Genomic DNA, 25,217 nt, shown 5'->3' with positions numbered 1-25,217 from the left:
GCAACAGCAGCAAGGGTGGAGGGGGGAGAGAGAGCAACAGCAGCAAGGGTGGAGGAGGAGAGAGCAACAGCAGCAAGGGTGGAGGGGGGAGAGAGAAGGGGAGAGGGAGAGTGGCGGGTTACGAAGAGATGAGAGGAGAGGAGAGGAAGGAAGGAAAGGAGCGAGAATAGTGTGCCAGTGTTTAAGGGGCTGTTTTGAAGCAGGCAGGACAGTGAGGGCCCTTTTGGCCCTGTAGGCCTGGGATGTAGGCTGATGGTGGCTGAGTGAGACAGTTATCTTTGCTCCCCTCCCACTTGCACACATGAACTCTTATCATGCACTCTTATTATGCACTCGTATCATGTACTAACACGTGTGAAGTCACACATACAGTACACAGACACTAAATCACTCTACATCACTTTCTTTCACATACACATCCTACACCAACACACACTCCATCACATACAAACAGGGGCATCAGCAACCACACAACACAGGGAAGGGGAAGGCATGACAAACCTAACCTAATGCACTGTAGCAGGCCTATAATAAATGCCCCAAACTAGATCCCCTACGTACTGGTCTTGACGAGAAGAAAAACAACTGTCCCAGGGAGGTTCTCTTCTGCACTGTTCAACCAATCTATTAAATGTGGAGGAGGATGGACTAGTCTGACTGGGTCAGTCCAGACCCCTGCTACAAGGTTAGCTCTTGTGCTGATGCTTAGAAAGACCTCCATAAAGAATGAATGAGTTCCACGTACTGTACAGAGTGATGAACAGCTGCATACAATGTCTATGATCTACAGAATATCCAGAGTATGTATGGTGCAGTCAACCTATCAGATGGACCCATAACACCCATATTAATATTACATACATATTACATGCATAGTACATACATATTATATACATATTATATACATATTACATACATATTACATACATATTATATACATATTATATACATATCACATACATATCACATACATATTACATACATATTACATACATATTACATGCATAGTACACACATATTATATACATATTATATACATATTACATACATATTACATACATATTATATACATATTATATACATATTACATACATATTATATACATATTATATACATATTACATACATATTACATGGATAGTACATACATATTATATACATATTACATACATATTACATACATATTATATACATATTATATACATATTACATACATATTACATGGATAGTACATACATATTATATACATATTACATACATATTACATACATATTACATGGATAGTACATACATATTACATACATATTACATACATATTACATGCATAGTACATACATATTATATACATATTATATACATATTATATACATATTACATGCATAGTACATACATATTACATACATATTACATACATATTACATGGATAGTACATACATATTATATACATATTACATACATATTACATACATATTACATGCATAGTACATACATATTATATACATATTACATACATATTACATACATATTACATGCTGTGACTGGGTATGTAAGTAACGTTGGTTAGTTAACGTTATCTAACGTAGGTTAATGACATGTTTGGATGGAGTGTTAACCTCCTGGATGTCCCGATGTGAGTCAGTCACATAGTGAAATGTCTCTCTGAGGAGACACGTACACCTGGAGAGTCCTGCAGGTGGCTCTAACACACATCCCATCTCCTTCCTCTGTTAGTCAGCCTGAACACGTGCACAGACACACACATACGGCAACGTGTACATTATCATGCCGTCATGCTAGGCTCGTACGCTCACACACGGACACATAATAAACTCAAATCGTTACGTTCACTTAGCGCCCATTCACACAGAGGTATTTGAATGCTTTATGTGGGTGAACAGCGAGATAGATTGTCACAAAGGCCTACATCCTTTAGAGGTAACACATGCTCACAAACACACAGAGCACTCAGACGTCCACAGCAACACTCTCAGAGACAAAGTACCTGGTGCTCTAGATGTCCTAGCTCTGCTGGAGAAGAGTGACACTCTCCAGTCCAGTGCTGAGCGTCCCTCTCTGTCAATGTCTCTGTCGCTGTCTGTCTCTGTGTGTGTGTTGTTTGTCATGTGCTTGTGGTGTGTGACTGCCTGGTGACAGAGAGGAGAGCTGATCCATTAGCCAGGCGTCACACCAAGGGCTCTGCTGGCCTGGTAATGCTGGGATAATTGAACTTGTTTACATCTCCTCTGGGAAATCACTAGAGACACACAATACACTGGAGAGAAAGGGAATGGAGTGTGTGTGAGTGTGTGTGTGTATGCATGTGTGTGTGCGCACTCCATTGCTGTATGATTGTGCGCATATGCGAAGTTGGTTGCATAAGAGAGATGGGGAAATCATTTGTGTGTGTGTGTCAGGGCTTTAATGTATTTAGTCTCTCGAGTGCACTGTAATATGTTCTATGAAGGATGACTGCATGTGTGTGTATTGACGCAGTGGTGTGTGTGTGCACATGCAAGTGCGGGTGTGCGTGTGTGTGTGTGTGTGTGTGATGCACTCTGGTGCATGTGTAACCTGAGATTCAGGTTGTGATGCAAATACGTGAGTAGAATGTGTTACCACGGCAACAGGCTCAGAGTGAGTCAGTGCAATGGAATGGCTGGTGCGGTTCTATTAGAGAGACAAGAGGCAGTTTCCATAGCGACTCAGCATCGGAGCTGCCTATGTGTGTGTGTGTGTGTCCGTGTGCTCACGTGTGTGAAGTTTCCTACATGCGTCTCTGTGTCCGTGAAGAGACCTTGCCATGTACAACTCTGTAACGGTTTATTTGATCTCATCCTGTCCCACCATTTTCTTGTGACATTACTCTTTCTACTCCTCTCTCTTTCTCTCTCTCTCTCTCTTTCTCTCTCTCTCTCTCTCGCACGCACTCTTTCTCTCTGCCTCTGTGCATATCTCTTTCTCTCTATCTCTCTCTCTCTCCCCTTTCTCTCTCTCTTTTCCCATCGTTCTCTACATTATTTATTTACTCATCTCTCTCCCTCTGTATATTTGTCCATCTTTCTCTCTATCTCCATCTCCCTGTCTCTTTTCCCATCTCCCACTCCAGAAGCTCATCAGGCTAAACAGATGCTGTGCTGTTATTTATGTTTCCTCTTAGTCTGGCTCTCATATGAATTATCCACAGGGCAGACGCTAGGCTAACTGGGCAGCACTGGCAGCTCTGCCCTACTAAAGACACACAGACCATACCACAGCACGTCACAGAGAGGGGGGACCCTGTGAAACCCAGACCGTACAAGTATACTACAGAGAGGACAGTAGGAGAGACAGTGGCAGACTGTACCATAACTCGCCGGAGGGGGACAGTGAGAGTTACAGATTGTGCCATAATTCCACAGAGAGAGGGGACCCAGGGAGACTTGTTGCACAGCACTACAAGAGGGGACAGAAACATACATAGACTGCCACAACACTACCACCATGTTCTAACATCTAATATGGCTAACCACTGGATAGGTTCCAACACTATAGCTTTCACTTATAATGTCCTCTCAGTTCAGTTTGAAGGTCAGGAATGAGGAGAAGAAGCTTACGTTTCAGACTTTGGGGATATACACTGCATTTACAAAAGTATGTCGACACCCCTTCAAATTAGTGGATTTGGCTATTTCAGCCACACCCGTTGCTGACAGGTGTATAAAATTGAGCACATAGCCATGCAATCTCCATAGACAAACCTTGGCAGTAGAATGGCCTTACTGAAGGGCTCACTGACTTTCAACACAGCACCGTCATATGACGGTACCGTCATTCCAACAAGTCAGTTTGTTTAATTTCTGCCCTGCTAGAGGTGCCCTGGTCAACTGTAAATGCTGTTATTGTAAAAGTGGGAATGTCTGTCCTCGGTTGCAACACTCAATACCAAGTTCCAAACTGCCTCTGGAAGCAACGTCAGGACAAGAACTGTTTGTTGGAAGCTTCATGAAATGGGTTTCCATGGCCGAGCAGCCGCACACAAGCCTAAGATCACCATGCACAATTCCAAGCGTTGGCTGGAGTGGTGTAAAACTTGCCACCATTGCACTCTGGAGCAGTGGAAATGTGTTCTCTGGAGTGATGAATAACGCTTCACCATCTGGCACCATCTGGGGGATGCCAGGAGAACGCTACCTGCCCCAAAGCATAGTGCCAATTTTAATGTTTGGTGGAGAAGGAATAATGTTCTGGGGCTGTTTTTCATGATTCAGGCTAGGCCCCTTAGTTCCACTGAAGTGAAATCTTAATGCTACAGAATACAATGACATTCTAGATGATTCTGTGCTTCCAACATTGTGGCCACAGTTTGCGGAAGGCCCATTACTGTTTCAGCATTACAATGCCCCCGTGCACAAAGCGAGGTCCATTCAGAAATGGTTTGTCGAGATCGGTGTGGAATAACTTGACTGGCCTGCACAGAGCCCTGACCTCAAACCCATTGAACACCTTTAAGATGAATTGGGACGTCAGCTGCGAGTCAGGCCTAATCGCCCAACCTCCGTGCCCGACCTCACTAATGCTTTTGTTGCTGAATGGAAGCAAGTCCCTTTAACAATGTTCTGACATCTAGTGAAAGCCTTCCTAGAAAATTGGAGGCTGTTATAACAGCAAAGGGGGGACCACCTCCGCTAGGGGCGTCAGGTAGCCAAGTGGTTAGAGTGTTGGGCTAGTAACCAACAGATAGCCAAGTGGTTAGAGTGTTGGGCTAGTAACCAGCAGGTAGCCAAGTGGTTAGAGTGTTGGGCTAGTAACCAGCAGGTAGCCAAGTGGTTAGAGTGTTGGGCTAGTAACCAGCAGGTAGCCAAGTGGTTAGAGTGTTGGGCTAGTAACCAGCAAGTAGCCAAGTGGTTAGAGTGTTGGACTAATAACCAAAAGGTTGCAAAATCAAATCCCTGAGCTGACAAGGTAAAAATCTGTCGTTCTGAACAGGCAGTTAACCCACTGTTCCTAGGCCAGTTAACCCACTGTTCCTAGGCCATCATTGAACATAAGAATGTGTTCTTAACTGACTTGCCTAGTTAAATAAAGATGTTTTTAAATCATGCCAGTGATTTTGGAATGAGAGGTGTTTTGGTCATGTAGTTTAGTTGAAGGTGAGAGGCCACAGTAGAAAAGGGAGATTGATGCAGAAATGGATATGCAGAAATGGATATATGATTTGAGTGAAGGATGTTCTGTGGACATTTCTGTGGGTGTTTTTTTGTAAATACACTAAAAGTTGTGTCATCTGTTCCTCAGAATCTAAAGTTGTTCTACTTCTGTCTCTTTCTCTCATCCTGTGTGTGTGTGTGTGTGTGTGTGTGTGTGTGTGTGTGTGTGTGTGTGTGTGTGTGTGTGTGTGTGTGTGTGTGTGTGTGTGTGTGTGTGTGTGTGTGTGTGTGTGTGTGTGTGTGTGTGTTTGTCCATGTCCCTCTCTTCCCCACAGATATCCGTGACCGTCGGAAGAAGCCGGTGATGTTGTTCATTCATGGCGGCTCCTACATGGAGGGGGCGGGAAACATGTTCGACGCCAGCGTTCTCGCAGCCTACGGCAACGTCATCGTGGTCACCATGAACTACCGTCTGGGCGTACTTGGTGAGTATGTCTGTCGGCATACTATGACATCACTTCCTGTTTGCACCGTCAGTCCTCAGTACTCTTAGTCCATAGTTTATCTCTCCTGAATTTGATGCCTTGAAATTATATAGAGCAAGGATTTTTTTCCTGATCATGTAAACTGACCAGGAAAAGATCTGGGTCATTATTGTACAGATGTAGGATCTTAATTTGAGCCAGTCTCCTAAAGCAGGAAAATCTTCCAGTAGGGGTTGATACATTTTTTGTTAAGGCAAATCAAGTCTTACATTTTAAAATGGAAATTACACATTTTTGAAGGCTTTTTTAAACCTTGAAAATACTACAAGTCTGCATTTCCTGCAATGCAGGAACATTTTCAGCAACAAAAGAGTGATCCAATCCTGATCCTACATCTGTAGTCTACAGCTAGGTCCTGGACTTTGTCCTGACCACATGACCTGAACAGGAGAACCATCTGGCCCTAGCTGAACCATGACCTGACCATTGTGTGGTCTGCCCCTGTGTACAGACTGAGCCAGTGGACAGGAGTTTAGTCAGCTGTTCTACGGGGCTGACTGCCTGCTTGTTTCAACAGGTGTTTGTTTGTATACAGTACACCACAGTATCCATTGTGGTTGCCAGGTTGGGTAATGGGATCTTGTTTACTGTATCAAGCCTGTCTCAACACATCAGAGTATTCTTCAAGAGAGAAATTGGAGGACTTTATGATACAGTTCAAGCTTTCCCACTAGTGTAAACCGAGTGAAATGTGACCCAGACTGTCATTGACAGACCGGGCCAGCCAGTTGAGAGGTTTGAGAGTTTAAGGTGCACCTGGCAGCAGTCCTGCTAAATTTGGGCCTGTCTGTTTTGTGGTCATGTTTCATGTGCTATTATGCTTTCCTACATCTGTCTGACTAACTGGAAACATTATTGAGTGGAGCGTGAGAACAATCCTCTGTGTGAACTCCAGTTTTCTTAACGCACTATTTAATCCTTGCGCTGCATGCCGCTGTAATGGACTGATCCAAATGCTCCTCAATGGTGTGCATGTTCACGTCATTCTTAAGCCAAATAGTAGTCTTTTCCTGTGTGATTTACATACTCATGTGTGTAGTAGTTGTGTATGTACTGCATGTGTGTGCGTCTGTATATGTATTATGTAGGTATGTGTGTAATTTACCCTTGTGTAGTGTACCACACACACACACTGACACAGAGGTAAAGAGCGATCTTGCTGAGCGATGCAGAGGGATGATGCAGTGTCCTCGATTCCTCTAACATGGTTGAACATTTTGGTACGTGGGCGAGTAGACTAACCTCTCTCTCTCTCCCTCTGTTCTGCTTCAACTGGGTTACTCTACTGTACTGAAGGGATTATATGTGTGTGTGTGTGTGTGCGTGTGTGTGTGTGTGTGTGTGTGTGTGTGTGTGTGTGTGTGTGTGGGTGTGTGTGTGTGTGTGTGTGTGTGTGTGTTTGTTAGTGAGTTTGTATGTGTGTGTGTGTGTCTGTGTTTGTTAGGGAGTTTGTGTGTATGCGTGTATGTGCTTGTGTGTGTGGGTGCATTTATGCATACATGTATTAGTGTGTGTGTGTGCATTGTGTGTGTATGTGTACATGTGCGTATTTGAATAAGTAACAGTAGAAATTGTGCCATCCACCCTCACCACCTCTCTCATTGGACAAACCATTTTTGGCCTAAAAAGAGAAAGACTACTGCTCGACATTTCAACAATATGTTTAGCACATAATCTTTGGTATCATATCATACTTATGCACATGCACACTGACATATGCCAACCTGATTTCAGCCTCTCTTTAAGAGAGAGATAGGGGGACATAGAGGGAGGGAGCGAGAGAGAAGGGGGATAGAGACAGATGAGAGAGGGAGAAACAGAGAGAGAGCGTTAGAAAGAGAAGGAGAAACAGAGAGAGAGCGTTAGAGAGAGAAGGAGAAACAGAGAGAGAGCGTTAGAGACAGAAGGAGAAACAGAGAGAGAGCGTTAGAGAGAGAAGGAGAAACAGAGAGAGAGAGCGTTAGAGAGAGAAGGAGAAACAGAGAGAGAGCGTTAGAGAGAGAAGGAGAAACAGAGAGAGAGCGTTAGAGAGAGAAGGTGAAACAGAGAGAGAGCGTTAGAGAGAGAAGGAGAAAGAGAGAGAGAGCGTTAGAGAGAGAAGGAGAAACAGAGAGAGAGCATTAGAGAGAGAAGGAGAAACAGAGATACAGCGTTAGAGAGAGAAGGAGAAACAGAGAGAGAGCGTTAGAGAGAGAGAAGGAGAAACAGAGAGAGAGCTTTAGAGAGAGAAGGAGAAACAGAGATACAGTGTTAGAGAGAGAAGGAGAAACAGAGAGAGAGCGTTAGAGAGAGAAGGAGAAACAGAGAGAGAGCGTTAGAGAGAGAGGAGAAACAGAGAGAGAGAGCGTTAGAGAGAGAAGGAGAAACAGAGATACAGCGTTAGAGAGAGAAGGAGAAACAGAGAGAGAGCTTTAGAGAGAGAAGGAGAAACAGAGATACAGCGTTAGAGAGAGAAGGAGAAACAGAGAGAGAGCGTTAGAGAGAGAAGGAGAAACAGAGAGAGAGCGTTAGAGAGAGAGAAGGAGAAACAGAGAGAGAGAGCGTTAGATAGAGAAGGAGAAACAGAGAGAGAGCGTTAGAGAGAGAAGGAGAAACAGAGAGAAACAGAAGGGGAGATGAGAACAGTCTAAAAATAACCCATCAGAAGTGCTTTTTAAATCTGCAGCGAAGCAAAGAATTCATTCAATCAAAATGTGTTAATGCAATATGGCCACAGCGCGCGCGCACACACACACACACACACACACACACACACACACACACACACACACACACACACACTTGCAGTATCTCTCTATACTCTCTTACAATTTCATAAGGGTTTCAAACAAATGAAACGTTTTTGTGGATGTTAGATTAATTTATGATATGTTTGTGCTTTGTGAAAGGGGAAAATATGTCTGATGTCTGTTTGAGAAGAATCCCAAATGTCTGCCATGTGCAGTCCAGCAGTGTTTAGCATGGTGAAGATAGGAGTGTGTATACTAGTACATAGAGATCCAGCCCAATGCTGCTGCCTCCCACCTTCCCTCTTACTGTCCTCCTGGCTGCTCCAGCCCAATGCTGCTGCCTCCCCCCTACTGTCCTCCTGGTTGCTCCAGCCAAATGCTGCTGCCTCCCACCTTCCCCCTACCGTCCTCCTGGCTGCTCACCTCCCCCCTACCGTCCTCCTGGCTGCTCACCTCCCCCCTACCGTCCTCCTGGCTGCTCACCTCCCCCCTACTGTCCTCCTGGCTGCTCACCTCCCCCCTACCGTCCTCCTGGCTGCTCACCTCCCCCCTACCGTCCTCCTGGCTGCTCACCTCCCCCCTACTGTCCTCCTGGCTGCTCACCTCCCCCTACCGTCCTCCTGGCTGCTCACCTCCCCCTACCGTCCTCCTGGCTGCTCACCTCCCCCATACTGTCCTCCTGGCTGCTCACCTCCCCCCTACCGTCCTCCTGGCTGCTTACCTCCTCCCTACTGTCCTCCTGGCTTCTCCAGTCCAATGCTGCTGCCTACTCACCTTACCATTACCTTCCTCCTGGCTGCTCCAGGCCAATGCAGCCTCCTGATTTGTGCTGCACAGCCATCTGTTCAGACTAATTAACTAATTAACTAATTAATGAACTCTGGGGAAGGGCCAACCATCACTGGACTGTGGGAGAGAGAGAGAGGCTTCTCACCTCAGGAAGAGAAATGTAACACTTTGCTGTCTTCATCTTCTCCTTCTTCTCCTTCTCCTTCTTCTCCTCCAACCACTCCTCTCTTCTTCTCCTCTCGATCATTTCATCCCCATTCTCTCCATCAGATCAGACCCATCTCTCTGATTGAACAGGATCGGAAGACTCCTAATGAGTTCATCTCATGTGTTTGTTTCTTTCCTCTCTACCAACAAACACCAAATCATTCCCAGATCATTCCCAGCTCTCTCTTTCAGCATACAGCCTATTGGTTTCAATGTACAGTAATCTCATAATGACAAACCCAGCTCCGATTGAATAAATAGAGCCAGTGTTGGGATTTCAGTATTATGAGAAATCGCATGTTCCCTTTTATAATGAGGTGATTTGGTTATTGGTTATTGTTGCATGTGCCTGTCAGGAGAAAGTGAATTTGCCTGCACAAACGTAGCGAGTGGAGGAAGCATGAAATGAAACGAGATGGGGTATAGTGTTACTGTATGGAATAATCATTTAGATGGTGAAACAACATAGAATAGACCACAACCCAATCCTGCATAACACAACAGGATAACACTGGAGAGTGCACAACGACTGACATTACAACAGCCCGATAATAAAATAGACGGGTTAGCTGACAATGTCACCAAAGCGAAGTGCAAGCTTGTTGTGTTGTGATTCTGGCCGGCCAGATGGTTAACAGCAATGAAAAGAAACTGCCATGTGGTGAATTGTAAGTGTCTCGTTTCAGCCCGATTGATCTTGTTCTTGAGACCATGTCCTGTTTTGAGGTGTTAGGACTGATGTCACATCTATGCTAATATGGCTCAAATTTGCTAGCTAGCTAGCTAACCAACACCTGTAAGGATGTATTTTGGAGACATTTGCTCATTGTGCAACTTTATTTTATGTTTTGGATAAACATTGGAGACGAAATATAGTTTACATGTTATGAACAACCTCAACCAACCCTGTATGTCTGTTTTGCCCCATCGTTGCGCACGCTTTGGTTTTGTTGCTTATCAACCAACCCGTCTACACAGAAGGATAGGGACTTCTCTGAAACACACAGATACTGATAAAGGCCATGATGGATACGGTTGATCTGAAAGGTTACCTCACATTGCACAATGAGCAATTTCACCTATGAGTCCAATTTTACGCTGTTAGACACGGGCTCGTGTTTACAAGAAGAACAAGCCGTCCATGAACGATGTAGTCTGAAAACACTGTGCTTCTCTCTCTGAACACAGCCTCATCTGTGGAAGGCAGACATCTTACGGTAATACTCAATCTGTACTCAATCAGGTCATTTCACATGTTCGTCTGTGGACCTCACTACTGGACTGATTTATACACTACCATATTTTCCCTTCTTCTCATCTGCCCCCACCTGCTGTAGCTTTGAAGGCTGTCTCTCCATTTCCCGGTGTTCTTCCCTCTGTCTCTATATCGATATGTATGTTTATGTATCTGTCCTACTCTTCTGTACACTGAGTATAATAAAGAATAATTAAGAATACCTTTCTAATATTGAGTTGCACCCCAATGTTGACTCCAGTGCTTCCCACAGTTGTGTCAAGTTGGCTGGATGTCCTTTGGCTGGTGGACCATTCTTGATACACACGGGAAACTGTTGAGCGTGAAAAACCCAGCCGCGTTGCTGTTCTTGACACAAACTGGTGCGCCTGGCACCTAAATCAAATCAAATTTTATTGGTCACATACGCATGGTTAGCAGATGTTATTGTGAGTGTAGTGAAGTGCTTATGCTTCTAGATCTGACAGTGCAGCAGTATCTAACAGGTCATATCTAACAAATTCCACAACAAAACCTAATACACACAATCTAGTAAAGGAATGGGATGAGAATATATAAGTATAAAATATATGGATGAGTAGTGACAGAGTGGCTAAGATGCAATAGATAGTATAGAATAGATAGTGTAGTATACAGTATATACATATGATATAAGTAATGTGAGATATGTAAACATTCTTAAAGTGGCATTATTAAAGTGGCCAATGTTCCATTTATTAAAGTGGCCAATGATATCAAGTCTGTAGGTAGGCAGCCGCCTCTGTGCTAGTGATGGCTGTTTAACAATCAGATAGCCTTGAGATAGAAGCTGTTTTTCAATCTCTCTGTCCCAGCTTTGATGCACCTGTACTGACCTCGCCTTCTGGATGGAAGCAAGGTGAACAGACAGTGGTGGTTATTGTCCTTGATGATCTTTTTTGCCTTCCTATGACATCGGGTGTTGTATGTGTCCTGGAAGGCAGGTAGTTTGCCCCCGGTAATGGGTTGTACAGACCGCACCACCCTCTGGAGAGCCCTGCGGTTGTGGGCGGTGCAGTTGCCGTACCAGGCGGTGATACACCCCAAAAGGATGCCCTCGATTGTGCACCTGTAAAAGTTAGTGAGGGTTTTCAGTGACATATTTTTTCAGCCTCCTGAGGTTGAAGAGGCGCTGTTGCGCCTTCTCCACCACGCTGTCTGTGTGGGTGGACCATTTCAGTTTGTCGGTGATATGTACACCGAGGACCTTAAAAGTTCCCACCTTCTCCACTGCTGTCCTGTCGATGTGGATAAGGGGGTGCTCCCTTTGCTGTTTCCTGAAGTCCACAAGCATCTCTTTTGTTTTGCTGACATTGGGCCCTCACCTTCTCCCTGTAGGCTGTCTTGTCGTTGTTGGTGATCAAGCCTACCACTGTTGTGTTGTCTGCAAACTTGCTGATTGTGTTGGAGGCATGCATGACCACGCAGTGGTTGTGAACAGGGAGTACAGGAGGGGCTGAGCACGCACCCTTGTGGGGCCCCAGTGTTGAGGATCAGGGTGGATATGTTGTTTCCTACCTTCACCACCTGGGGGTGGCCTGTCAGGATGTCCAGGACACAGTTTCACAGGGTGGGGTCAAGACCCAGGGACTCAAGCTTAATGATGAGTTTGGAGGGTACTATGGTGTTGAATGCTGAGCTGTAGTCAATGAACACCATTCTTACGTAGGTATTCCTCTAGTCCAGATGGGTTAGGGCAGTGTGATGGTGATTACATCATCTGTGGACCTATTGGGGCGGTAAGCAAATTGAAGTGGGTCTAGGGTGACAGGTAAGGTAGAGGTGATATGATCCTTGACTAGTCTCAAAGCACTTCATGATGACAGAAGTGAGTACTACGGGGCGATAGTCATTTAGTTCAATGCCCTTGGCTTTCTTGGGAGCAGAAACAATAGTGGCCATCTTGAAGCATGTGGGAACAGCAGACAGGTATAGGGAATGATTGAATATGTCCGTAAACACACCAGCCAGCTGGTCTGCGCATGTTCTGAGGACGCCTGGGCCAGCGGCCTTGCGAGGGTTAACACGTTTAAATGTTTTAGTCACGTCGACCACGGAGAAGGAGAGCCCACATTCTTTGGTAGCGGGCCGCATCGGTGGCACTGTATTGTCCTCAAAGCACACAAAAAAGTTGTTTAATTTGTCTAGAAGCAAGACGTCGATGTCAGCGACGGGGCAAGTTTTCTTTTTGTAATCCGTGATCGTCTGTAGACCCTGAACCTGGTCAGTCTGTGTCATGGAAAGAGCGGCTGTTCTTAATGTTTGTATACTCGGTGTATATACTATAGATATAGGATCTTAATTTGATCACAATGTTGCAGGAAATTTTAAACTTGTAGTGTATTTGAGGTTTAAAAAGGCTTCTGAAATGTGTTATTTCCACTATGACATTTTAGACTTTAGGAAAAAAATATTTCATCCCCTACAAAAATGTCCATTAATTATAATCCACATGATAACTCACATTTCCTTTTGCTGCAGGATTATTTTCCTTCTGTAGTGAACTGGCTCAAATTAAGATCCTACATCTGTATCTGTCTCTTATTGACCTTTTCTCTATAATAGATTGGTTCCCTCACACTAATGAGATGTGCATTAGGAGGAGAACAATCTGGCCTAGATGGCCATGTACTCTTATAATCAATACCCTGCACAGCCAGAAGAGGACTGGCCTCCCCCCTTTACGCAGTGGCGGATTTAGGTATAGGCGGCATGGGCAGCCGCCCGGGGCGGCATCTTGTCGGGGGGCGGTACGGGTCGCCCGCACACAAAATATCGGAATGGTGACATTTACACGATCGGTTTCTATCGCTCATTTGCACGTCATGTCAATGATATCATGTCACCGTGTGGGACTGTGGGTCAATTAACCTTGTAGCTCTAGTTTGTGAGCTAGGTGGGCTGCTGCCTGGGAAGGTCTCCCACTCAGAAGTGCGAGATGGGGAGGGGGGCGGGGGTAGGTTGACCTCAGGTCTCCCCACTGATAGCCTGAGGTAGGAGGAACGGGGGAATCTATTGTTGGAATTGGCTAAACTTTGAACATTGAGATATTAAATGAATGATAGGAAATGAAAGAGACTGGGTTCTGTTAGAAGTTAATGGTTCTTAGAAGAAAGAAGAAGGCTTTGGAATGTGTTTGATGGAGGAGAGGAGAGCGATGTGTTGATACAGGGGAGACAGATGGACATCTGTGTATTAGATGAAAGAAGGGTTGAGGTCAGGAGGTGAGGACAGATTCTCTTAAGAGAGTAATAAATGTTTGGAATCCTGTTACCCTCTTTATTAGCTTCCTGTAGAGACATAAAATGTAAGGATTGGAGAGAAAGGGCAGTGTCTTAAGTAGGATGCATATAAACTCTGAAATGTTTAGCTGTCTGTTTTCAGCTGTACAGAACCTTTGGGAAGAATAAACTTAGTTAAAGCTTCTCTAGTGTCCGTGGGTTATTTACTCTGAAAAATAAGCACCTAACACCATCAAATAGCGCACCTCTAACTTTGTATAGTACTAATACAATTAGTCAAATCAGTCACACAACAAAATGCTACCAAGTAAACCAGAATTCATTCATAGTACTGTGAATATATAGTTTCACAGACATATTGTTGCATTTTTTCTGGTTTGTGTGAAATGGTTAAGAATACTATAAAACCAGTCTGCACACCACCAAGGTGAATTGGTTTAGTCTTGACTCTTGGTTGACAGTGTTGGGGGATGAGTAATGTAGTATTGACTCTTGGTTGACAGTGTTGGGGGATGAGTAATGTAGTATTGACTCTTGGTTGACAGTGTTGGGGGATGAGTAATGTATTGATGCTCGAGTGCCAGATCAACATTCAACAAATGTTTTTCTATTTGTCTTTAATAGATATCAAAAATAAGTAAGTCTTATGTTGGTATATACTGTATTTTTATATTTATATCATTTTAAATGTTATGATTATTTATTTGTGAAGTTCTAAATGTCTGACAAAATATTACAGTTAGTGCAGAATGGTGCTTTTTTTGGGGGGGGGGGTTCCGCAGGGAGCCATACAAGCTAGAACCGCCAATGCCCCCGAGCCTGGTTCCTCTCTAGGTTTCTTCCTATGTACCTGCCTTTCTAGGGAGCTTTTCCGCTGTGCTTCTACATACATGTGGGTAGACTTTGTGACAACTGCTGATGTAAAAATAAATGTGATTGAATTTGATTGATGTTTTTGTAGAAGTGTAACATCCCTGTCTCTGTCTTCCTCCCATCTGTCCATTACTCTCCATCTTGAAAGGCTCATTTGAATAATTTACTAAATCTACAGTAATGCTTTCCTTGTATCCATCGCCTTTCATATCCCCCTTTTCTTTGCTTTTTGGCCCTCTTTCCATTCCATAACACCCTTCTTCCTCTCCTCCTCTCCTCTCTGGGTATAGCTCTCTATTCACCTAGTCATGTATTCATAGATGTGTTTGTTCAGTGACTTCCTGATAATTGTCCTGTTCCTGTCTGAGACTCTAGGTCTGTAGGGGCCTGTTCACTCACACAGCAGGCTAGCTATCTCCTATACTCTGACTCTACACACCTGAGTGGCTGGACACACACACACACACACACACACACACACACACACACACACACACACACACACACACACACACACACACACACACACACACACACACTCACCTTGGATCAGTGAATAGAACAAGCTTTTACTGAGCATCTGTAGTGGAGAAAAACACATCCCAACAATATCATTAGTCCTAATTGGCTCTCACAGCACTGACTCCACTCAGCCAACTGCTCCACCAGTCACCTGTTCAGGTAGAGAGAGAGTTAGAAAGAGAGGTAGGGAGAGAGTTAGAGAGAGAGGTCGAGAGAGAGTTAGAGAGAGAGGTAGGGAGAGAGTTAGAGAGAGAGGTAGGGAGAGAGTTAGAGAGAGAGGTAGGGAGGGAGTTAGAGAGAGAGTTAGGGAGAGAGTTAGAGAGCTTTAGAGAGAGAGTTAGAGAGAGAGGTAGGGAGAGAGGTAGGGAGAGAGTTAGGGAGAGAGGTAGGGAGAGAGTTAGAGAGAGAGGTAGGGAGAGAGTTAGAGAGTTAGAGAGAGAGGTAGAGAGAGAGAGAGAGAGAGAGAGGTAGGGAGAGAGAGAGGTAGGGAGAGAATTAGAGAGAGAGGTAGGGAGAGAATTAGAGAGAGAGAGAGAGAGAGAGGTAGGGAGAGAGTTAGAGAGAGAGAGGTAGGGAGAGAGTTAGAGAGAGAGGTAGGGAGAGAGGTAGGGAGAGAGAGGGAGAGGGGTAGAGAGAGACTAGAGAGAGAGTTAGAGAGAGAGGTAGAGAGAGAGAGAGGTAGGGAGAGAGAGGTAGAGAGAGAGAGAGAGAGAGAGAGGTAGAGAGAGGTAGAGGGAGAGAGAGAGAGGTAGAGAGAGAGAGAGAGAGAGAGAGAGGTAGGGAGTGAGTTAGAGAGAGAGGTATGGAGAGAGTTAGAGAGAGAGTTAGAGAGAGAGGTAGAGAGAAAGAGAGAGAGGTAGGGAGAGAGTTAGAGAGAGGTAGGGAGAGAGGTAGGGAGAGAAGTAGAGAGAGGTGTAGAGAGAGAGAGAGAGAGAGAGAGAGAGAGGTAGGGAGAGAGGTAGAGAGAGAGTTAGAGAGAGGAGAGAGAGGTAGAGAGAGAGAGGTAGAGAGAAGTAGAGAGAGAGAGAGAACGTGTGTGTTACTCATAGCTCATAATTCATGATTAGAACACAGAATTCATCTCAAATACAAAGGTTCAATCCCCCACATACAAGGTCTGTATGATTATCAAGGTGTCCATTACAATAAAGATATGCAGCTACAATGAATTAATGATAATGTTTTAAAACCGTCTCCCGTGATGAAATATCAATCTTTCACAATATTACACTGATTACTCCCATTGTTGTAAATATTGTAAAGAACCGTCCTAAATATCGGTGTGATATTGTATTGCTACGGTTCCAGAGGCAGGAGGGGCGGTGTTCCATGAAGAGCTGTCTGGTGGATGCTTACAGAGCTCAAATAACCCTCAATCTAGTGCACTTTATCCTCCCATTCATTTATTTCTCTCCACCATATCCCTCCTCCTCTCTCTCTCCGAGGTTGAAGACTCTCTTCACATTTCCTTGGCCGTTACCTAAAGCGAGTGTAGAATATGCATGAGTTTGGCCTTGTAATCTGCTGCTCTCAGCGCTAAAGGAAGCACGAGGCCCAACTCAGCAGACAGGAAAAGTATCGAAAAGAAAACTTATTGAGCGAGAGAGAGAGAGTGAGAGAGAGAGAGAGAACAAAAAGAGAATTACTTGACACATTGGAAAGAATTAACCAAAAAACTGAGCAAACTAGAATTCTATTCTAGACAGAGAGACAGAGAGACAGAGAGATTGAGAGAGAGAGATTGAAAGATAAAAAGGCAAGAGAGATTGAGAGAGAGATTGGAGAAAAAGACTGAGCGAGAGATTGATTTAAGTAAGCTTTGGCAATATTGTACATTGTTACGTCATGCCAATAAAGCAAATTGAATTGAATTGATTGAAAGAGGAAAAGACTGAAAAAACCTGTCTGATTTATCTTAAATATTTCCCCTCTCCCTCCTATCCTATCAAATAGAATGGGGAAGAGGTCATGTGAGCATGCGAGTGTGTCTGACTTTAAGTCTGTGTATGTGTGTCGTGCCAGAGTGTGCCCAGATCTCTGTGACTGTAGTTCTGGCTGGTTGCCAGGCAACAGAGGCAGGCAGACAGCTCACCACAGCTGCTATGAGATAGGACACATCTTCACGCCTCTGGCTCTGGCCAGTAGTACGGGTCACAGTTCAGAGGTCGTAAGGTCACTGAGACCCTGCCCCTAACCACCATGATCCAAACCATTATCACACTGAGACACCACTCTGTCATCACTCTATCAACTGTCCAATCACCGGGTGACCATTTAGTGAGGCCAGTGGATGAGGACCGCCCAGTGAGTGAACTCACTAATCTAGATCTTTATCTTGATGTCCCTGTACATCTTGATCTGTTTAATCCCCTCCTCTCGCTCTCTAGCTCTCTCTCTCCTGACTCTCTAGCTCTCTCTCTCCTGACTCTCTAGCTCTCTCTCTCCTGACTCTTTTGCTCTCTCTCATTCTCTCTTTCTCTTTCCCTCCTCTCTCTCTTGCTTTCTCACTCTCTCGCTCAAAGCTCAGGGTTTAGAGGTCAGATTGCTGTTGTTTTCAGTCCTATTTTGGTCTCTTTTCTTTGACTGTGCCACTGGGGGTAGTTAAGCAGCAGTGGATGAGTGAATGGCTGCATGGCCTATGTCTCTGTCCCTCTGTCTTTCCCCAGGCCTCTCCCCAGACCTCTCCCCAGGCCTCTCCCCAGGCCTCTCCCCAGGCCTCTCCCCAGACCTCTCCCCAGGCCTCTCCCCAGGCCTCTCCCCAGACCTCTCCCCAGACCTCTCCCCAGGCCTCTCCCCAGGCCTCTCCCCAGGCCTCTCCCCAGGCCTCTCCCCAGACCTCTCCCCAGGCCTCTCCCCAGGCCTCTCCCCAGACCTCTCCCCAGACCTCTCCCCAGGCCTCTCCCCAGGCCTCTCCCCAGGCCTCTCCCCAGGCCTCTCCCCAGGCCTCTCCTTGTAATGCACCTCCTGGAGGGGTGTTTGCCTTGACCTACATGGTGTGGAACCATGGAGCCAGGATGGCATTCTCTTTTCAAGGACAATCAATTACACAACACTCTTAGCAAGGATTCTGTTACTGACACATCATGATCCATTTTATCTGCCTGTGAAGGTCATTATGCACGGAATAATACAAAACACTGGAGATACAACTCCTCAGAAAAACATGTATAATCACCATTCACAGAATGCCCTTCATATCATTTCCATTTTCATGAAGTCATGTCTAACACGTCAGTTGACATGTAGTGGCTTTGTCGTGTTCCACTTCTCGTACAGTTGTAGCATATCAGTACCACAGGTATTAATCACGGCTGGCATTGTTTGCAATCCACCCATGCAGTAACTATTAAGTCCAAACCACCAATTAACCAACAGATAAATGGCAGGCAGGCAGGCAGGCAGGCAGGCAGGCAGGCAGGCAGGCAGGCAGGCAGGCAGGCAGGCAGGCAGGCAGGCAACAAGACAGACAGACCAAGAGAGAGACAGACAGACAGACAGATGAGTGTGTCTCTGTATCGTAAAGCAGTAGCTAGGCCTCAGACCCACAGATAACAGAGTGATGCTCTGCTCCCAGCAGGGTTGGGGTTAATTCCACAAATTGAATTCAAAGTCCATTCCTTCTCCCTATAAATTCCATTTAATTTAATTCAAATTCCGGGCCAGTCTTTAAATTCAGAGATAATTCCATTCCTGTCAATTCCAATGTTAGGTAAATTCCAATAATTCAATTCCCAATTGAAACTCCAAATCTATAACTTGAAGATTGCTGAAATTTGAATTGAGCAGTGTTGGGATAATGCGTTACGTAATCAAATTACTTTTACGAGTAACAGAGTAAAATAACGCGGTACTTTTTCTAATTGGTTAATACTGGGTAATTTATTATTATTGTTACTTAGTCAAACAGTCGGGTGTGTGTTTCAAATCAAATCAAATCAATCTCGACTTGTTTCCAATTGAGTTCTCAAGCAAGCGAAGAAAGGTTGTTTGGAGAAATGTCAAGACTGCTGCTGTCCATAGAAATGTATAAAGGGCGCTCCTCTGATCTTTGCCATTGAACACTTCTGTGATCGCAAAGCCTATAGAGGGCTTTCCCTTCTAGTGACAAGTGTGCCCTCTATACGTCTTTATGGGTCCATGTACGTGCAGTCCAGAACCGGAAATGGCGGTTCGAGAGAAAGATTTTGAATTAACAGATTTTTGCCTTACCGAATATACAGCTAATTAAGCAGCCCATATATAGTGCAGCACTTGTAGACCAGCACAGCAAAGCAGCGCCACAGATGAAAGGAGGAACTAGTGATCAAACCTGAATTAGTAAGTAGCCTATCTTATTTAGAGAGCGCATGGCTCGCCTTGCTCCCTCAGTCAGTCAAACAAACGGTAAGATTTTGAGATTGTTTTCATGAAAGTAACGCAAAGTAATGTAACTAGTAATATGATGTGTGCTTTCCACACAAAGTAATACTGTAAGGTAACGAGTAATAGGTAATATATGGCCAGATTTATGTACATTTGAAAACACCAGCAACACCCATTAGCTGTTCAACACAGATAATGACGTTATAACACATTTTAGATGGTTTTTATGTATTCTGTTTTTGCCAGTGTGTGTGTGTGTGTGTGTGTGTGTGTGTGTGTGTGTGTGTGTGTGTGTGTGTGTGTGCGTGTCTATGAGTGTGTTTACAGTGCCTCTCCTCTTTCCTAACGAGCTCTCTTTGCTGCGTTCATTTAACGACATAGGTGTTAAAAATGAGTGCCATTGCCTTTATCAGATAATACAGTGCTTGACTAATTTGGCAAAGTTTCTGTTAAAGCACTTGAGGCTGCTAACGAGCTGCAGCCTCGTAAACACCCAGGCCACTGTCACTTGACGCTGCGGCCATCTTTGCTTGTGGAGGACATAAAAAGATGCAAAACATAATAATATTTTCTTCTCTCCCTCTTCTCTCCCTCTTCTTCAACCAACCCTCATCCTCTTTCTCTCCATGCCTTTTCATGTATTCCTCTTTCTCATTCTGGTCACTTTCCTCTCATCAATATTTCCTCTCTGTCATCTTATCATCCTTGTGTACCCCTCTCACTCCTCAAATCACTCTTCCCTTCTCTGTCTTTCCATTGTGCTGCCTCTCCACTCAAATACCATCCGTCTACCTTCAATCCCTCCCTCCATGCACCCCTCTCTGTCCTGCAGGGTTTCTGAGTACCGGGGACCAGTCAGCCAAGGGGAACTATGGTCTGTTGGACCAGATCCAGGCTCTGCGCTGGCTCAATGAGAACATTGGCCACTTTGGAGGAGACCCAGAGAGGATCACCATCTTTGGCTCCGGGGCTGGAGCCTCCTGTGTCAATCTGCTCATTCTCTCCCACCACTCCGAGGGTAAGGACCTGTCGTCATATTCATAACCCAGCTAGTGTAGCCGGTGTGAAATGGCTTGCTAGTTAGCAGTGCGCGCTAGTGGGATTTCAATCGGTGACGTCACTCAGAGACCTTGAAGTAATTGTTTCCCTTGCACTGCAAGGACCGCGACTTCTGTGGAGCGATAGGTAACGATGCTTCGTGGGATGTAGTTGTTGATGTGTTCGTTGGGTCCCTGGTTGGAGCCCACGTTGGGGCGAGGAGAGGGACGGAAGCAACACCGTAACACTAGCACAGGGCTCTCTAACCCTGTTCATGGAGAGCTACCCTCCTCTACGTTTTCACTCCACTCCAACCCTGTTCACGAAGAGCTACCCTCCTCTATGTTTTCACTCCAACCCTGTTCAGAATGGTAGCTCTCCAGGAACAGGGTTGTAGAACCCTGCAATAGCACATAATGTTCTGAGAACCATATGTTTCTTAGAGCCTGGTGAGCGTGTAGTTGTCCTATGGTTATTTTGCATACAACCTTCCCACAACCTTTTGGGAACGGTGCAGAATAGTTGCTTGGCTTTGGAACATTCTCAGCACAATTAAGGAACTTGACAAAAAAACATTATTTTCTTCTTTCATTACTTTTACAGAATGTTTCCTAAAAGTTCAAACATGGTTACATTTCATTAACATTTTGGTAATGTTCTAGGAAGGTTCTCCAACTGGTTTGACATTGGGAATGTTCTCAAATAGTTCAGAGAATGTTGAGAAACCTTCTTCTGTGGGAATTTCAGTACTTCAGCATAACGTTTCCTACAGGTTTCCTCATGGTTCTATTTATGGTCATGTTCTCAAATTGTTCCAAGAACATTAAGAAAACATTTTTTTTTTAAACATGAAACTTTAGTAACGTTCATAGAACATTCCAAGAGTATTATTTAAAAAGCATGTTAAGATAACGTTCCAAAAAAAACAAGAGAACTTTAGTAATGTTAAAAACATTTACATTCCATACTCAGCATCAACAAAACTCTCTATCCTCGATCTTGTTAAATGTTCTCAGGTGTGTTGGCCATGCCCACTAATTGGCCTCACCCACTAATTGGCCTCACCCGATCTTAATGAGTGTTTGTTTCCTTTGAAATGGGGTCTGTTTTAATAGACTAAAATGAACAGATTGAATGAAAAACATTACATGATAGCTCCATCCTGGCGGCACAGTGGACTAATTCCATGAATAGAGAACAGAGTATTATAGGAAATGAATTTCCGTGTGTCCTGGAGTTCAAAAAAGTGAACCCAAAATAAGCTAGCAGTGCTATTCAAAGTCTTATTGAAAACATTCAGTGAAAGTTTTAAGGAACTTATTAAAAAAACATCAAATAACCTATCATTTCTGTTCTCAGAGCATTAATAAAACCTTATAGGAAAACATTCAAGGAACTAGAGTAAAACATTCTCAGAACCTCCCTGCAACCCAAAACTGACATATTTTCACTTCTATTCTCAGAACTTTTTTTTTTTAATTACGTTTTTCTGGTCAGGAAGCATATAGGTTCGTTCCCGAAACCAAAAACATACGTTCCCACAACTTCCAAAGAACCAAATGTGCTATCTGGGAACAGTCATCATCATTTTAGTGATTATCATCAACAACATAAGAGTCATCATCGCCAACATCATCAAACATGATAGTCAGGGGCCTCTCGAGTGGCGCAGAGGTGCTAGCTGCGTCACTACAGATCCTGGTTTGATCCCAGGCAACCAGGAGACCCATGAGGCGGCGCACAATTGGCCCAGCGTCGTCCGGGTTAGGGGAGGGTTTGGCTGGCAGGGATGTTCTTGTCCCGACACGCTCTAGCGACTCTTGTAGTGGGCTGGGCGTAATGCACGCTGACACGGTCGCCAGGTGTATGGTGTTTCCTCCGACACATTGATGTGGCTGGCTTCCGGGTTAAGTAAGCATTGTGTCAAGAAGCAGTGCGGCTTGGCAGGGTTGTGTATCTGAGAACACACAGCTCTCGACCTTCGCCTCTCCCTGCACTCAAGCATCAATACATTACTCATCCCCCAACACTGTCAACCAAGAGTCAAGACTAAACCCATTCACCTTGGTGGTGTGCAGACTGGTTGTATATTATTCTTAATTTCGCACAAACCAAGCTATATATTCACAGTGTTATGAATGAATTGTGGTTTAGTTGGTAGCATTTCATAGTGTGACTGATTTGACTAATTTCATTATACTGTACAAAATTAGAGGTGCGCTATTTGATAGATTCCCCCGCTCCCCCTACCTCTGGCTTCCAGTGGGGAGACCTGAGGTTAACCTACCCCCGCCCCCTCCCCATCTCGTACTTCTGAGTGGGAGACCTTCCCAGGCAGTAGCCTGCCTAGCTCACAAACTAGAATCAGGGCGCACACCCCGACAAGGTTAATTGACCTACAATCCCACACGGTGACATGATATCATTGACAAGAAGTGCAAATGAGCAATAGAAAACCGATCGTGCAAATGTCACCATTCCGGCTTTTTTTGTGCGGGCTCCCCGTGCCGCCCTGGGCGGCTGCCCATGTCGCCTATACCTATATCCGCCACTGCGTACGGGAGTTTCAGCTATGGGACAAGACTGTATCTACCAACTGATTTCACGAAATTGGGGAGAAAAAAAATGTACATTTTTTTTTAATGTCATTTTGGGCTCCCGAGTGGCACAGCAATCTAAGGCACTGAATCTCAGTGCAAGAGGCTTCACTACAATCCCTGGTTGGAATCCAGGCTGTATCACATCCGGCCATGGTTGGGAGTCCTATAGGGCGGCACAGAATTGGCCCAGCGTTGCCCGGGTTTGGCCCGGGGTGAGTAAGAATTTGTTCTTAACTGACTTGTCTAGTTAAATAAAGGTTAAAGAAAAAACAAGTAAATAAATAAACAGTCATCTACAAAAACAGCAATATCATCATCTACGACAACAATCGCCAGTATTCCTGCCATCATAATCATCATATTACCACTTCAATCATCAACACGATTGCACTATTCAACATGTTTTACCTACCATTCAGGTATGTGTTAAAAATGGAAACCCAGAGAGGTGTATTTAAAGGCCCAATGCAGCCATTTTTTATATCGATATCATATCATTTCTGGGTAACAATGCAGTACCTTACTATAATAGTTTTCCTTTTAAATTGGCAAAAATAGCTTTTTCAGAAACATTTTTTTTGTCTGGGAGTGGTCTGAGTGGGGAGGTTAACTTAAAACTAGCTGTTATTGGCAGTATGGTTTGGATCTCTCTTTGTTATTGGTCTATTAACCAATTTACCAACTGTTGATGTCACGAGGCCAGCCGAAACTCTCGCCCATGCGAACAGGCTGATTAGAAGGTCCTATTTAGATTGTATTTTCAACCAGAAACTTTTGGGAAATAACACTGCTCAATTTTCTTTACACTTATATAGTGTTAGTTTCATCAGCTGTTGTACAATGTGATACAAAACATAGGAAAACTGAATTTTGACTGCATCGGGCCTTTAAGGACAAATGTTTCTCTTGCCTCAGTTCCATAGTGTCTAACTGAGTAACAAGGTAGTATGTCATTGAACCCTAGGATAATGTATGAATATCAATGAGGTAGGTAGAGTATTATGGGATAGAACTTTAGGCCAATATGGATTATCTGAGATTGAGCCACATATAGAATAGGTTCGTTGAATCAGATCAATATGCAAATTACAACATAATTAATTTGACTTCGGTATAGGAAATCTGATTGTAGATTCTACGGTGTAGAATATGAATCTCCGTTTGTGTATGTGAGAAAGTGACTGGTGTATGAGTGAGCACTTTGGACTGAGTTAATATGGATGTGTGTGTGTGTCTGTCTGTCTGTGAGAGAGAGAGCACTATAACGAGGCCTGTCAATATGGATGTGTCTGTCTGTGAGTAGGAGAGAGCAGAGCTGAGCACAGAACTTGAGCTGCAGCTGAGACGAGTCTTAATTGATTTCACAGGGAGAGGAGCGGGGGAGGTGGCACATGCAGAGGATGGGGGATGGAATGGGGCGAAGGGGGTCTTAATTATTAATGACAGAATCTGCAGATGAAAACAGGGGGACAACAAGGCACTTTACATAACAGTGCAGCAGTACTCTCCTCTCTCTACCCGCGCTTTCGCTCTCCCTCTCCCTCTCTCTCTCCCTCTCCCTCTCCCTCTCTGCATTCAACACAGCCACCAGTCAGTGGAAACACCAACACAGCTGTGTGCCGGCCTGTCGCCATTTTGTGTGCCGGCCTGCCTCCGTATGTGATGTGAGAGAACCAGTGGATTTGGCAAGCCTAATGTTTACAGTGATTTAGTGGGGCTGGGGTGAGAGGCAGCATATCTGGACCAGTGCTCCCTCCATATGTAATACTTCACGGTGCCACGGCTCCTCCTCTGATGCATGCATCATTAAAGCACTCTCTCTGTAGTGCCTTGAAGGCCTCGTGAGAAGCTAGTGAGTGTGTCAGAGGGATGAAAAGACAGCGTAAATGGAGAGAGTGATACTTTCTCTAGA

General features: G+C 44.6%; 1 protein-coding gene across 1 annotated transcript in view; it reads left to right on the top strand.

The window, feature by feature from the left end:
- Positions 1-25,217, top strand: part of LOC110509402 (neuroligin-2) — an 89,976-nt gene that overhangs the window by 48,735 nt on the left and 16,024 nt on the right. Inside the window, exons 4-5 of the mRNA XM_036967505.2 lie at positions 5,461-5,610; positions 20,500-20,685. Of these exons, the coding sequence (XP_036823400.1) occupies positions 5,461-5,610; positions 20,500-20,685 (336 nt within the window). The remainder of the gene's footprint in view (positions 1-5,460; positions 5,611-20,499; positions 20,686-25,217) is intronic.

Source organism: Oncorhynchus mykiss, chromosome 29, assembly GCF_057628025.1.
Source record: "Oncorhynchus mykiss isolate SJ-2025 chromosome 29, ASM5762802v1, whole genome shotgun sequence".
Classification (NCBI taxonomy): domain Eukaryota; kingdom Metazoa; phylum Chordata; class Actinopteri; order Salmoniformes; family Salmonidae; genus Oncorhynchus; species Oncorhynchus mykiss.
The sequence above is the reverse complement of the archived record's forward strand: the minus strand, read 5'-3'. Positions and strand labels throughout refer to the sequence as shown.